Here is a 15,102-nt window from a genome sequence, read left to right as displayed (position 1 = left end):
TAAAAACCACTTTAAAAATTAATAATTCTTCAATTTGTAAATTAATATATTAATTTAGTTAATATAATGATTGATTATTTATTATTTAATAATTTTTTTTATCTACACGTGCTAATTTTAACTATTTAATAATTTTTTTACAATGAATATTGTGCTAATTATGAAATTTTTAGAAGAAGATTTAATATAAATTTATATTTATTATTCGAAAAGAGGTTTATTAGGGAAAAAGGAGGGAGCCACGTGGGTGGTGTCCGTTATTGTATGAGGGTGCGTCTATTTTTGAAGGTTGGTGAGAGATATTGAAATTGGTTGGAAACGGAAAACGGAACGAGGGTGGTTTGAGAAGGAAGGAACTCAATGTCTCCTTACCTTCTCTCTTGAAGCCATGGCAGAGGAATTCTCCAAATCGGTGGAGGAGGGCCTTCACCTCTCCAAGCGGATTTACTTCGGCAAAGACCGCGCCGTCTCCCCGCCCAAGCCTCCTCTCACCATGTCCAAGTCCCACACCGCCTACCTCCCCACCGCGCCCATGCTCTACGCCGTCATTCACGATCCTGCTATCGTCGACAACCCCGACGTTCCCAGCTACCAGCCCTACGTCCACGGTAAGTGCGACCCTCCCGCGCACATTCCTCTCCACATGACCGCCGTTCACCTTCAGGCGCATTGCCATCTCGACGCCGCCGCCTTCGTCACCCTCTTCGCCACCTGGCGCCTCCACTGCATCTCCGGCAGCCGCTCCTGCGATTGCATCGTCGCCGTCCCCGTTCCACATCAGGTGCCTGAAACGTTCCATGTTTTCGTGTTCCTTCCTTTGCAAGTTTGTTTTTATTTGGAATCACTTATTTTTGTTGCTATACGCTGCTATTTGTAATTTTCTTTTTCTTTTTTCGTTTCATGATTGTTACTGTTTTCTTTCAATGAACTCGCTGAATGATTAAAATATTAAGAGAAACTAAATAAAATATACTAATGTAATGGCAAAACCAAAAATAACTAATGTTTGTTTTTTAAAATATCATTTTCGAGAAATAAAATAGGAAAAAAAAGTAAGATGAAATTTGACAAGTTAAAAATATTTTTTTTAAATATAATAGTTTACGAAATAATTTTACTCTGTGAAGGAGTACTTTTTTGTTTTTCTCTTTATGAAAGGGTAAAGTGCGGATAAGTATAGGAATAAATTTATAAAAATGATAGAATATCATTAAGGTTGTAATAATATTTTTTGTTGATTTAGGGACCTAATTAAAAATCCTAAATATGTATTAAACCAAAAATAAATTATGTTTGCCTTTTCAACTAAACGTGATCATGTCCCTAAAACTTCCTTTGAGTTAAAGGAAACAGAAAATTTGCACTAGTTGAGAATTTTTCTACTAATTTTTATGTGAACTTGCTTTTAAAATAAAAGACTTCAAGCATAAATCACTACTTTTCAAACTTAACCGATAGTACCCAAGATCAAGTTTACAAATACTCGCACCAATGCTTAATAGTTGCGGGACTTGAATAAGAAGTCTAGGGTAGATTTTCTGTCGTTCCACATCCATTATCTGTTGTTCTGTTTGTGAATATCTAATAATTTTTTATATATGATTTAATGTGGAATGAGTCCCGAATTAATGTTTTGAAAACTGGCCTATATGTAAGGTTTCCATTGACTCCCAATCATGTTGTGTTTGAATAATTCTTCAATGAAGTTGCAGATTTTGTGTTCTGATACTATTTGGCTAACAGGGTTCAATTCTAGGTGTGGAAGTCAGTGTTCATAGGAAGTCTTATACTACTCTGCTGGTTGATACGAAAGGCAATAATGGTAAGGAGAATATGATCCAATGTCAAGATGGAGGCTTTATCGGGCCTAATTTGTTTACTTTGAATATACCTCAGGTAGATATTATAGTCTGTGTATTCTGAAGGTTATTGATTTTTAGGTCCATATGGTTTATTTATCTTGTTCATATGTTTCTTGTGCTTGTAACAGATCGACGGAGGTTCCAAATTATCTGTTAAAATTAGTTGGTACCAGAAGATGCTATACAGCAAGGATGAGTTTTGCTTGAATGTGCCATTTACCTTTCCTGAGTTTGTCAACCCTGTTGGGACGAAAATGTCGAAAAAAGAGAAGATAGAAATAACTGTGAATGCTATAGATGGAAGTGAGCTTGTAAGCCCGAAAATGAGTCATTCCATGAAGGTTCATATTTGGTTCAATTCTTGGTGGTATTATAGTTCATATTTTATGTACAACCAATTAACCATGTGACGTTGTTCTATTCCCTGACTTTACAGAAAGTGAGGCACAATGATGATGGGAGTACGGGTTTCTTGTATGAGTCAGACGTTCTCTCGTGGTCAAAAACTGATTTTAGCTTTTCATATGCTATGCCTGTAAGACTCAATACCACTTTTATTGTCAATCTTATTTGTAGCTTCAGCTGTTGAAAGCTGGTATGTTGTATAAATTCAGGATAATTCAAGTCATATAAGTGGTGGGGTTCTCTTGGAATCTGCATCTGTGGATGATTTTGATCAAAGAGATATGTTCTGCACGTACCTTTCTCCCGGAAATCTTCAGAGTAAGAAGGTTTGTAAAGTATCTGTAAACTTTGTGGGTGTGCATTTAGTTTTCTGATAGTCATTTTGTTCACATTACTGGTCCTACTCAATGTCTAGATATTCAGAAAGGACATCATATTTGTAATTGACGTCAGTGGAAGCATGCGGGGAAAGCTAATTGATGACACAAGAAATGCACTATCGGTTGCTCTCGCTAAGCTCAATCCGGACGATTCATTTAGTATTATAGCATTTAATGGAGATATATACCAATTTTCAGCATCAATGGAATTGGCTTCAAAGGATGCTGTTGAAAGGGCCATAGAGTGGATTAACATGAATTTTGTTGCAGGGGGTGATACGAATATTTTGCATCCTTTAAACACGGTAACTTAAATATCCATACAAATTTTCTTTTTTCCTTGGGGGTGAATTTTATGTTTCTATTTGACATATTATTTGTTAATTATATATTCAAAAACCATTTTTTAGTTGGAAAAAAGATATACACAAACACACTTTAAAACTCAAACACTCATCCAACATCCATTGAGAAATATTTTTCTTTGCTGAACTTTCCTTTTATTAAATATTCAATAATAAAATAATATATTAAAAGTCACATCATTAGGTGTTTTCTAGGTATTTTTATCTGTTTGAGTGTCTGTGTGTCAACACTCTAAGTTAGTTTGTCATGTTTTAGTTCCAATCACTCATTGTTTAACAAGAAAATTTCTGAACCAAAGTGTAATGTACTGTCTACTGAACAAATGAATCAATCTATGCTCAATTTGATGCATGTAGAACCAAATAGTTTTACTCTCTTTGTGACCCTCAAATTAGAGTTTGTGATTGTTAATGGTCACCATAGTTCTTTCTGTTCACTGTCATTGAGTAGCGTTGCATTGTATATTTTGTATATTTTTACTTTGTCTTTGCTTTCAGGCAATAGAGATGCTCTCTCATGCTCAAAGTTCAGTTCCAATTATTTTCCTAGTTACAGATGGGACTGTTGAAGATGAGAGACAAATTTGTGATGTGATAAAGAATCATGTGACCAATGGAGAGTCGATGTCCCCACGAATTTATACTTTTGGTATAGGTATGATTTCTTCTTTCCAGTATTTTAACTCTGGATTCATTATTACGTTCTTACCCAATTAAAATTGATCGATTCTTATATTTTCTCGTGAAATCTTTTATTAGTTTATTTGCTAATGTTACTAAAATCAAATTCAATCCCAGGTCCATTCTGCAATAATTATTTCTTGCGGATGCTTGCTACGATAAGTCGGGGCCAACATGTTGCAGCATTGGATGTAGGCAAGTTCTAAACTTTAACTTCAAAAAGTAAATGTCATTGTTGTTGTTTATAGTTCTTGTTATTATGAGCTTAGTGGAAATTTTGGATTCTAGAGACATTTTGATCTTCAAACTATGTCAATGAACACATACCTGACAAGCAATTATATTATCTAAGGTAGGTTGTAACTTTATGTATTGTACTTGGAACATTCCAATAAGAGGTCCTACAATGGTTTTGCACACAAGTTTCACAATTGTTTATTGAAAGGCCCTCTTTCAATTGTTTAATCGCAAGGGATGCATAAACATTAAAAACAGAAGTAGAGTAAAATTGCTGATTGCCTACCTACCCGTAGGTGCACTGTGAGTTAGCAATTTTGTCAACCTTATAAAAAATATTTCGGTGTTAAAAAATACAAGTTATTTCAATGGCATTATGATATATTTGAATTTATTGCCAGATTTGGTCGAGTCTCAGATGCTGCAATTGTTCGACAAAGCTTCATCTCTTGTTCTTGCAAATATCACAGTGGACATATTCAATGGTCTGAATGAAGTTGAGGTAAACATCTTACTGGTACCTGGCTAGATAAAGGAAAATAATAAATGTGTCACCCGTGTTTGCTTTTTTTCTTTTCACTAATTTCCTTTCTTGACTTTGATATTGTTCTACCTTAACCAAGCTAAAAATATTGATATCTGTCTTAAGGAAATGAATCACAAAATAGGGCGCAGAAGAAAATGACATTTAGAAGTTTATTGAGTAATCTCCAACTCTGGATCAATGGATATCTAGGGTCCAGAAGATAGAAAGGAGGCTTCACCAGTATTTCAGGAGCCTAACTTGACCAACTTCCGTACTCCATTACACTCTCTGCCTCTATTTATATCAGGCTAACTAATTAACTAACTCTAATGGCTTTACTGACAAAGCTTCCCTTTAACTAACAGGATTTGGTCAACTTAATTCCTTGGGCTTTGGCCCCATTTTTGTTTCTCTTGGTATAGATTTTCTAAACTGGGAATCAGTTATCATGTCTCCACTGTTTTTGATGGAGTAATTTTTGATTTATGACAGGTCGTGCATGAAAAAAAAATGGCTTCGTTTTTAGTTACTACACTCTTCCTACTGAATTCTGCAGTTCCCTGATACCTTTGGGGGATACTTACATTTTTCTTTTATGTTTCTTTTTTCTCATTTGTATCTTTGGAAAAATATTAGAGATTGAAGACTCATAAATAATGCCATGATGAGATTCATATGTCCTGTCAAGTATGGATATTACTTTTCTGTAGCATGTGTTATTATATGTTCTATTTTAGTCTAACTTCCCCTGAGCTTGTGGTTCACTCTAATGGCATTATTTGCAATATATCTTGTGATAGGTGTGCCCCTTCCATATTCCAGATCTTTCCTCAGATGGTCCATTGATTTTATCTGGAAGATACAATGGAAGTTTTCCCAAAGATCTTGAAATTAAAGGGTTCTTGGCTGATTTCAGTAATTTTGTGATAGATATGAAGATTCAAGAGGCTAAGGACATACCTATACAAAGGGTAATGCTCTTCGCACTACCTTGCTTATTCACAATTCAGGTTTATTTGTCTTGTTTCCCCCCCTTAAACTATATCTAAAATTTCTGGAGAGGATGCTCGAATTTTGTTTATGGGTGTTAGAAATCTATTTGGTACTCTGTCATCTTGAACTTTGAAGGATCTGTCATTTCATGAAACATAGAGTGACATACCAGTCACATCTAGTCTTAATTCCATTTTTTTACATTCCTTCGTTATGATTTTCTGTGGGTACATAATGAACTATGGCTTTCTTTATCCTTCTAATGTGTGCGTACGTACACCAAAAATAGTTTGCTTCATCTATATACTCTTGCATATTGTAGTTACCTTCCTTGTAATAAAGAAGCACAAGTTTGTTATTCTGTGTCATTTCCTTTACTGTTAATTATTATTTTCCTGCACTGCTTTTCCTTTAACAGATTTGTGCAAGAGATCAAATAGAGTATCTTACTGCTCAAGCATGGCTCTCAAAAGATGAGAGATTAGAACAGCAGGTCTGTTAATAGTTTCTGTTCTATCACTCCACGTATTCACATGCTTGAGTTAAAATTTCATCTAGGTTGTAATGGTTCCTCAATTTGATATTGGGCCATTTTTTTTTCTCTAATAATTTTTTCTTGTGCTACATTTAAATGGCAGGTTGCAAAACTAAGCTTACAAACGGGCTTTATATCCGAGTACACGAGTATGGCATATCTTGAGAATGATCATCGAAAGAATGTCAAGGAATCCGATGGAAAGAAAGAAGTATGTATCAAAAGTTTAGGTTCTTTTTCCTAATAAAATGGATATAATCTTGCGTAAACGAATTTTGTCATTTCACACTTTGAAATGTGGATATATGGTAACATGACAAAAACTAGAGTTTGTTGGGTTGCCTGTTTTAATCGAACTCCCATAACTCAATTTTCTATTGTGGTTTTGTTAGTTCTTTTATTCTTCAATAAATAAAATATCAATTCCCTTTCTGATCGTTCTTCTAAATCATTGCAAAAAGGTGTCAAAAAAGAGCCATCAAAAGACTGGAGCAAAAGAACAAGGGCAGCAGATGTTTTTGCTCCCTCACTTAGGTATAGGATTTGGCAACTTGATTGCAACTGCTGAAAACATTCAGCCAGGAAGTCAGGAAGCAAAAGGGCCTGATGGGGCTGATATCTTTATTAAAGCGGCCACGAACTGTTGTGGCTCCTTATGCAATCACTGCTGTTGTTGCATGTGCTGCATCCATACCTGTACCCGGATAAACAACCATTGTGCAGTTACAATTACTCAAATTTGCGTTGGTTTGGGATGCTTCAGCTGCCTTGAATGTTGTGCAGATATATGCTGTTCTGGAAATGAAAGCTGAAACCTCAAAACTTGATGTATGGTTGTTGTACACTACATAGAAGTTACTGTTTAATGGGTTGCTGCTTTGTAAATGTATATGCTTAAGTCACCAGTTTCGTTTCATAGTTCATTTTTCGTGCCAAAATTGGGTAATATAAATTTTCCAAGGGTATATTGTCCGGCATGTTTAATTGGCAATAGAAAGTCAATTTTCAATGCTTGTAATGTTAGAAAAGAAAAAAGTTTCTGTCAAATACAGTTTTACTCCCTCCTTTTAGCTTATTAGACACATATCTCAAATGATTTTTTACTGTTTAAAACAAACAAAAGAAATCTTTTGTCATTTTTTACCCTCTTCTCAAGTACCAGAGGAGTGATGTTTATACTGTCTATTCTAGCATGTCCTAGAACTAGTAAGATAGTCTTCTACAGTTGCATCAACATTTTTACAAATTAAAATGTAAAGCAGGCAGAAATTACCAATATATTGTGTAAAATATGATCTCTTGATGTGTAAAATAAAGCCCGCTTCTTCAACTTCCATCCTAAAAATTTACATGGTTTCAATTTCTTTCCCTTTACGCTAAGATTATGACATCTCTCTCTACTTGTATATCTGATTCCTTTTCCTCATCATCTGATGAAACAACTGCTCTGTGCTGGAAGGTTTGCTGAATTCTCGTCACTCCCTTTTCCACAGGTCCTATTGCTTGATTTATTGCCAGTACAACATCCTTGACAACCTGATGGATAGATAAGATGGGGTTAACAGTGATAATTGAGGCAAATTATGTTATTGTTAGGCAATGAACTTACTCGTTGACCACCTTCAACAACAATATCCTGGACGCTCTCGGTGACACTTGTTCTTGGAGACTCAACTCGGCTCGATGTCTCTTTTAGCAAAGCTGCTTTCTGCCTGTTCTCGTCATCAATCTCCAAGGCTCCTTCTTTTGTTTCTTTTCTGACTTTTCCATATGCGGCAGAAGGAAGAAAATTATATGGTTTTGCAGAAAATACAAACACATGAGCTACCGCTGCAACGCCCATCTGCATTACCATGTACATGAAAGTAGTTTTGGGATGAAAAGGAACTGAAAATACTTTTTACCGTCTTCTTTTAGGAGGACTAATTTCTGAAAAATAATAGAATTTTTGTTGTGGTGATTTGCAGAATTCAGAAACCCAATTATCACTTCTGTATACGTAGGCTTAAACCTTGACAAGAACATTTTTGTTTTTCGAGGCCTCTGAAATTATCATTATTTGTTAACCCTATTACATCCAGAAAAAAGGGTGGGTTCACTAGTAAATGAGATTCATGGAACAGAGAATGCGTTAAAAGTGTGTAAGGAGTGTGCTACTAGCATTTCTTAGACGCCCAACTGGACTGTTTCTTCCTGCACCTCCATATCTTCTTCTGGTACCTCCATACACAATATGAAAATACATTTTTATCCTTCTTGTGCCACCCCCATAGAATAACTTCCGGATTATGTAATCCGGAAACGCATTTGAAAAAAGACTTCCGGATTATATAATCCGGAAGTTAAAAAAGACTTCCGAATTATGTAATCCAGAAAGTAATCATGCATATGAAAAAAGACTTCCGGATTATATAATCCGGAAGTTAATTACAAATTTGAAAAATAACTTCCGGATTATGTAATCCGGAATATTACAGAGGGGTATTTTTGGAAATTCGAAAATTTATGGAGGTGAGAGAAGAAGGTATGGAGGTGCAGGAAGAAGCAGCCCCCAACTGAAGTATATGCATTATGAAATTCTTTCAATTCATTTGCCACCAGGTAGGAGAAAAGAAGATCATCTATCAAAAAAATATTTTGTTTAGAAATATTGATATTAAAATCGAACTTTTCTCCATACAAAAAAGGTGATTCTCTTCAACCACCCAAAAATAAATATATTGAAAAGAATCATTCTTTATTTTTTATTCACTCATATCCCATTTCCCCAGTATTGCAAGCAGAAGATGAAGGTAAACCTTGCAAATTGAATGACAAAATGTATCACTATCCCCTTCTGCTAGATAAAACAGAAAAATATCCGTCAAACTTAGCTTTTAAAAAATGTTTGTTGTATCTTAATGGCGGTTATGAGAAAGACCACAAGACTAAAGAAATATAGAGGAATTACCTCTATGCAAATTAAGAAATCTTGCAAACCAGTTTGGAATTTTCCCTCATTGGGTAGCACCCCAAATGCACACAATACTGCAATACCTACACCTTGCCACCAAGTAGCGAACACAATAGCCTTGAAGCTGATGAACTTTGCAAGTGGCTGTATTGGTTGAAGTCTCTCATGAGTAACATTATAGAACTGAACAAGGCAATATAATGCCCACATCTGACTGAAGTTCATTACTACTGCTATATATGGATACCTGCAAAATGCGGAAAACCATAATTATAGAACAAAGTTGAAGATGACTTTGCCTAATATTAATCAGTGTATATTAGAGGATAAAAATGCATGGTCAAAACATACGAGAGAGATATCAGTTTATGATGCCAGAGACCATGATATATCAGATATTGGATTCCATCTTGGTATAAAATACTCACCCGTAGTACCACTTGAATTCCCCATCACCATAAACACCAAACAGTTCCAATATAAATGCTAACAATGCACAAACAGTCTTCAGGATCATCTGCACTATATCTTAGTGATATTAGAGTCGTTTCGGAAATACAGTGAACTGCAATATTAAGGAAAACTTCAGCAACTTACATATTGAACAAGACCAAATTTTTCTATTGTAAGAAGATCTTTTCCAAGCTTGCCTGGATGCCAAAAGAAGTTGCAAAATGATCTATCATCCATGTCATAATTCTCATTTAAGCCATCCGACAAGGATTTACGAAGGTGCTCTGCATATTCATCCTCAAGTAGTTCCACAACCTTTCCTTCACCGCCTAGCACATTGCATTTGAAGAATAGAGTTAAGTGAAATATTTTCAGTTATGACATTTAGCTTCATGATTCGTGGTCTTCTCTACAACAGGATTACATGCTCACTGAAATGAATAGAGAATGAACCAACATATTTTGCTCTTTGAAGGGTTTGGGGTGATAGGAATGCAAAGAAGTAAGTATAACATCAAATACATAAGCTGTTGACTTGAGAAGCTGAAGTGTTTCGGAAAACCCTTTTCTAATTTTTTATTCCAGTTCCCCAAGACTACATCCTATATGAACAGCTTTTAGTTGCAGATATAACATACGTAACTTCTATTTTACTTTACTTCCTGCCTTTCTCAAATAGCCAAGTTTAGATGAGAAGAAGACTAGATATGCTGGATACTAAAGCATCCATAGCCATATTCTCAAGACATTGAGGTTACTGCTAGTAACTTACCAAGACAAGCAATCAGGTATCTGCCAAAAGAATACAGGGCGAAGGCTTCATAGCAGTTTCTTAAAATGTCACATGCTAGAGATAATCTTGGATTCCACAAAGAAATAATCTGGAATAACAGGGAGAGAGAAAAAAAAAGTTGAGTTATGTTGAAGTAGTGCGGCTACTCTAAACTCTTTTGAAGTATAAATTTGATCCAGAAATCAGTATGCAATATCTTACTTTCCGCTTTCTTTAACAAGGGAGAAATAACTTGGATTGGAAACATGCACCAGTGTGATTTATCATTCAATTTCATAAGCTTTAGAAGCACAAAAGTAAACCATGAAAGTTTGCATTGTTAGTGATTTCCTAGACTTTCCCCCTCCCTTTTTGAAGTGAAAAAAAGAGTATATAATTGCAGAAGAATATAGGAAGTGTATTCATCATAATAGATAAGACACTCTGATTAAAGAGAGAAATGGAAGAAAGGAAAGTAATCACTGAAGGAAACCTTCCATTCTTTGCGGCACAGGCCACCCCCACACTACCCTACTAATAGCCTCACTTGTCCAATCTCCTCGTCCTTATTAATTTCTCAACTGATTAAGGCATTTCCCATTCCCCTCTTTTGCAGCCACGTGTCCTTTTGTTAGGATTTAGCACAACAGAACTTTTTACACCATTTCCTATACTTCCCTTATTCGTCGTTTTCCTTCTGCAGTGATATCAGTTGGCCATTAATAATTCTAACACAAGAAAAAAGTTCACGGTGAAAGGATTTTCTCTGTGAGATTTATTCATCAATTCATGCATTATAGAATACTAAACATGGCCTTTTTTAACGGCAACATTTTCAAATAAAATAAAGTTACTATTCTTAATTGCTAAGTTAACTCCCTCAAAAGTTACTGGCCTTGAAGTTATGGCACATAATAGGCAGTGCAAACAATTCAGTTTCAGACTCCAATTTTTCTTAATATAGGGTGCTGCGGGTGTAAGCAATTTTGATTGTTTCAGTGCAGCTGATAGGTGCTCATAATTTTTACCACTTAATTTAAAATTTCTGACATAGCCTCACTTAAATCAAGCTGTTATCATTCTAATCATTTTCTTCAATTTGTAAAATAACTCAACCTTCAATGGCTTGTTAAAAATATCTACAATATGATCTTCAATAATTTGATCTCCATTGGTGATAACTTGATCTCTTGGAAGAGCAAGAAACAAAGTGTTGTGGCAAGATCTAGTGCAGAAACAGAATATAGGGCTATAGCTTCGGCTACTTGTGAGCTTATTTGGATTAAACAGTTACTTAAAGAATTGCAATTTTGAGAGGTCACTCAAATGACACTTATATGTGATAATCAGGCTGCTCTTCATATTAGCTCAAATCCAGTTTTTCATAAAAGGACTAAACATATTGAGATTGATTGTCATTTCATTCGAGAAAAGATTATATAAGAAGATATCAAGACTGAGTTTGTTAATTCAAATAATTAATTAACAGATATTTTTACTAAACTCTTACGAGGGTTTAAGATTGATTATATTTGTAACAAGCTGGGTACATATGATCTATATGCACCAACTTGAGGGGGTGTTAGATATTATGAGATATTATAGATATTGTTAGATATTTCATATTTATGTAATAGGCTTAGCCCATATGTTTTTTTTTCCTATATAAACATAATCTTATGTGTTCAATATACACAAGAGATTTACCCTATTCTTTCTTTTCCTTTAATACTTATCAAAGATAACCAAGATTGACTAAGGTTGCTCAAACATGTACGGGTCAACTAAACATTTTTCATATAGAACAAGTATGCAAAGACATGACCATACTTGAAATCTTAAATAGATTGGCACCTCAAGTTATATTAATAATCTATAACATACCCAAAATAACATTAAAAATAAAATAAAAGATACAAAATAATGGGAGAAATATATACCAAATCTCCTCAAGAAACAAATTTATAAAAAGGTAGATTAAACCTATCTCTGAAGAATTCGTAACTAACAAAATCTAAAATAATGTCCAACCAGATACCACAATTTTAGGTTGGAGAGAAAATAACCTATTTAGGAGAAAATTGTAGCAATCTTCTCCAATAATCTCACACTACACGTTTAGACAACTCTTTTTTCAGAACTCTTTCCTTTTGTTTCTGTTTATATGTAATGTTTCTATCTGGACTAGCATTCAATCTAAAAATGAGACATACATATGACATATTTACAGGTTGTTGGTTAAGCAAAAAGGTAATATGCGTGGCGTGTGCATGTTTGAGTAACATCACATGCAATTAATTAACCCAAAATTGCCTAGTAAATGCATCTGACTGAAGCAGTGCACCCCTAAATTGCGTAGGTCGGGTCTTACTCATGGTAGATGCAAAAGCTAGCCCAAGAACACTACGAAACAAAAGAAAAACAACAACAACAATACCAATAGCCTTATTACAATAGGTGAATAAGCTACATGGATCACATAACACCACTGAGATCGCTTAAAACCCAATTCTACCAGACTAGGAAAAGACAATTTGGTGAATTTCATGATCCTCTTACCATAATACCCAAGGGGGAAAAACACAAGGACAACCGGCTAGGCCTATCAGTCTATCACCAATTGCTTGAATATTTATACAACCTTAAAACAATTCAAAACTAGATGTAGTTGTTCCTTCCAATGACTAGTCTAACCAAGTCAAAAAGAACCAGGAATGTGTTTCAGAGTAATAGAACCTTACAGACTCGGTAGCGTAGATAGGGACCATTGAAATAACAGCAACAATCCACTTCTGCTCCTGAATGTAAACCAGTTTTGGGTTAGTCAAAGTTGTTTCTAACCTCTAAACATTTTATTCAAGCTAAAAAGGTTGCAAGCAACTTGAATATGTGGAAGCGTATGGTGTGTTATTTTGTTTTTTTTCTTCTTCTCAGACAAGCAGAATTGATAACTGAAGGCACTACATTTTTATTTTTGAAACACTATTTTCATTGAATAAAATAATGATCAAACACCACAGAACTCATTCACAACTCATGGCACAGTAGAGGTGAAGAAAAAAATAAATAACTACTTGACTGATTACTGAGACATGAGAACATTAACTCACTGCAGGATTGTTATACGATTGAAGATGTTGCATAATGAGAAAGATAGACAGCACTAGAGCTCCTAGCACAGAACAACCCGCAATTATGGCAGCAGGTGGGCGAAGATTTTTGTATGTTCCTACAAAGTTTGAGAAATGATTTGGTGCCATTCCTCATGCATCTTTCTCTCTAAACACTTCAGAACTTTTGAAGTTCAATGGATGGAAGCTTCTCCTATGCTGTGAATGACCACAATCACACCAAAGCATGAGTAATGCAATTTTCACCAATACAATATAGATGAGTAAGGTTCAAGTTCTAAATAACAACCATTCATGGTTTAATGTTTTTCTCATACATTAATAGCTCAATCGTTCATGTTTATTAGAATTAAGAAAATGCCTCTTGAATCTCATTAACAATTCCATTGTGCTAAAGGAAACACACGTCCCTGTACTAAATTTCTAGCATATTGTTGCAGGGATAACATTATACAAAAGGAAAATTTTACATTTATACAGTGTTCTAATATAAATGAGTAATCTGAAATTCGTGCTGTGTGTCACAAATGGACTTGTATTAAGGTGATAAGAGCACATGGTCAAAGAATCAATTACCACATTAAGAAGAGAAACAAGTCAGAAAAAGAAATGACTGACCAACCTGTTCAGAAAATATCGCAAGAGAGATGAACAACACACCATGAATATCTAAGTAGGGATCTTTACACGTTTCCGCAAAAATTGACACGTTTTGCTGTGTCAATTCCCAAAAGGACGCGTGTAGTTTCGTTCTGAAATCCACGCCATGAACAAACGAATCCTTACATTTTTTTAGACTTCAAAATTTAATTTTGTTTTCTTCTCTTTCTTACACAAATTGATGATATAAGGTCAAATTATTTATACTATTAAGGAAATTCTTTACTCAACTAATTTATTTTACTTATATAAATTCTTTTAAATTTTATAATTATTTTTTAAATTCAATTAACTGTTTATAATAAAATAGATTACACATATGTCACATAAAATAAAATAGGATTATCATCCTAACTACTTTTTTTACATTCATTTTTACTTTTTACTCTTTAATCTCAATTAATTACCCACAATAAAATTATAAAAATTAATAAAAACATTTATTTTATAATTAATTTTTATGGACATATGTTTTTATAACTTTAATAATTAATTTTTTACTTTTATTATCATAAAAGAATACCTACTCTTGGAGTTGGGATAGGTGGTTCTTTCTGACCTCCTCTTTCATCTCTTATTTTTTTTTTCTTGAAGGGGGCTAATTTTCTTAACTATTTTTTTTTTCATTTTAACTATTTTCTTATGATGAGTTTGAACTACACTTATGTGCTCGGTTTTAGTTACTCTTACGTATGTTTTACGTATGTTGATCTTTGTTATTTGTTAGTCATATTTTTTTAAGATATTAACTAATTTTTTGATATTTTCCCTTCTTAGTTCCATAGTATGTATCAATTATTCTTATATGGGTCAAGAATGTGTGACTTTGTCTTGTTGATCTGATTGTCCTACTTATTGAAATATTTTCAAAAGGTTCTTCAATGTTAAAGTTAGTATATGGGTTGAAGTATTTAATATTATCGAAATCGTAAATTTTAACTGGGAGGTGTCAACCTATTTATAAAGATGAGTGTGTTACTATTTAGGTGGACCTAAATTAGCATAACTCACAAGGATAATCTTAGTTTAATCTGACAATATGAATGATTAATGTATTTTAATCAGTTTTGATCATTCTTTATTTATTTATTTATTGTTTTAGATCTCAGTATTATTTAATCTTGTTGTTTCTAGTGTGATTTACCAAGA

At 34.1% G+C, this 15,102-nt stretch overlaps 2 protein-coding genes across 5 annotated transcripts; one reads left to right on the top strand and one right to left on the bottom strand.

The window, feature by feature from the left end:
* The first annotated feature begins 284 nt into the window (after positions 1-284).
* Positions 285-8,052, top strand: LOC137821879 (uncharacterized). The gene is made up of 14 exons (XM_068626669.1): positions 285-781; positions 1,744-1,896; positions 1,991-2,203; positions 2,299-2,397; positions 2,477-2,593; positions 2,683-2,952; positions 3,511-3,667; positions 3,811-3,888; positions 4,332-4,432; positions 5,257-5,427; positions 5,868-5,942; positions 6,088-6,195; positions 6,446-6,812; positions 7,478-8,052. Exons 1-13 carry the CDS (start codon positions 389-391, stop codon positions 6,794-6,796), a joined length of 2,286 nt encoding a protein of 761 aa, XP_068482770.1. The 5' UTR covers positions 285-388; the 3' UTR covers positions 6,797-6,812; positions 7,478-8,052.
* LOC137821880 (protein LAZ1 homolog 2) lies at positions 7,113-14,075 on the bottom strand. Of its 4 annotated transcripts, none has more exons than XM_068626670.1 (9): positions 13,916-14,075; positions 13,273-13,491; positions 12,904-12,960; positions 10,163-10,271; positions 9,535-9,719; positions 9,366-9,454; positions 8,935-9,184; positions 7,594-7,827; positions 7,113-7,520 (listed from the first exon to the last, which is right to left on the bottom strand). In XM_068626670.1, the coding sequence occupies exons 2-9, from the start codon at positions 13,420-13,422 to the stop codon at positions 7,356-7,358; spliced, it is 1,239 nt and encodes a 412-aa protein (XP_068482771.1). In that variant the 5' UTR covers positions 13,423-13,491; positions 13,916-14,075; the 3' UTR covers positions 7,113-7,355. The 4 variants fall into 4 exon arrangements, with proteins under 4 accessions (XP_068482771.1, XP_068482773.1, XP_068482774.1 ...); XM_068626672.1 differs by lacking the exon at positions 13,916-14,075 and adding an exon at positions 13,870-13,887; XM_068626673.1 differs by lacking the exon at positions 13,916-14,075 and adding an exon at positions 13,583-13,737.
* Between the last annotated feature and the right edge of the window lie 1,027 nt (positions 14,076-15,102).

The sequence above is a fragment of the Phaseolus vulgaris genome, chromosome 9 (genome assembly GCF_000499845.2).
Source record: "Phaseolus vulgaris cultivar G19833 chromosome 9, P. vulgaris v2.0, whole genome shotgun sequence".
Lineage (NCBI taxonomy): Eukaryota > Viridiplantae > Streptophyta > Magnoliopsida > Fabales > Fabaceae > Phaseolus > Phaseolus vulgaris.
The sequence above is the reverse complement of the archived record's forward strand: the minus strand, read 5'-3'. Positions and strand labels throughout refer to the sequence as shown.

Coding starts and splice junctions, on each gene's coding strand:
- LOC137821879 (XM_068626669.1), top strand. CDS start 389: ATGGCAGAGGAATTCTCCAAATCGGTGGAGGAGGGCCTTCACCTCTCC. Junction 1,897..1,990: donor TTACTTTGAATATACCTCAG/GTAGATATTATA, acceptor TGCTTGTAACAG/ATCGACGGAGGTTCCAAATT. Junction 4,433..5,256: donor ATGGTCTGAATGAAGTTGAG/GTAAACATCTTA, acceptor ATCTTGTGATAG/GTGTGCCCCTTCCATATTCC.
- LOC137821880 (XM_068626670.1), bottom strand. CDS start 13,422: ATGGCACCAAATCATTTCTCAAACTTTGTAGGAACATACAAAAATCTT. Junction 12,961..13,272: donor AATCGTATAACAATCCTGCA/GTGAGTTAATGT, acceptor GTTTACATTCAG/GAGCAGAAGTGGATTGTTGC. Junction 9,185..9,365: donor GAATTCAAGTGGTACTACGG/GTGAGTATTTTA, acceptor CGCATTTTGCAG/GTATCCATATATAGCAGTAG.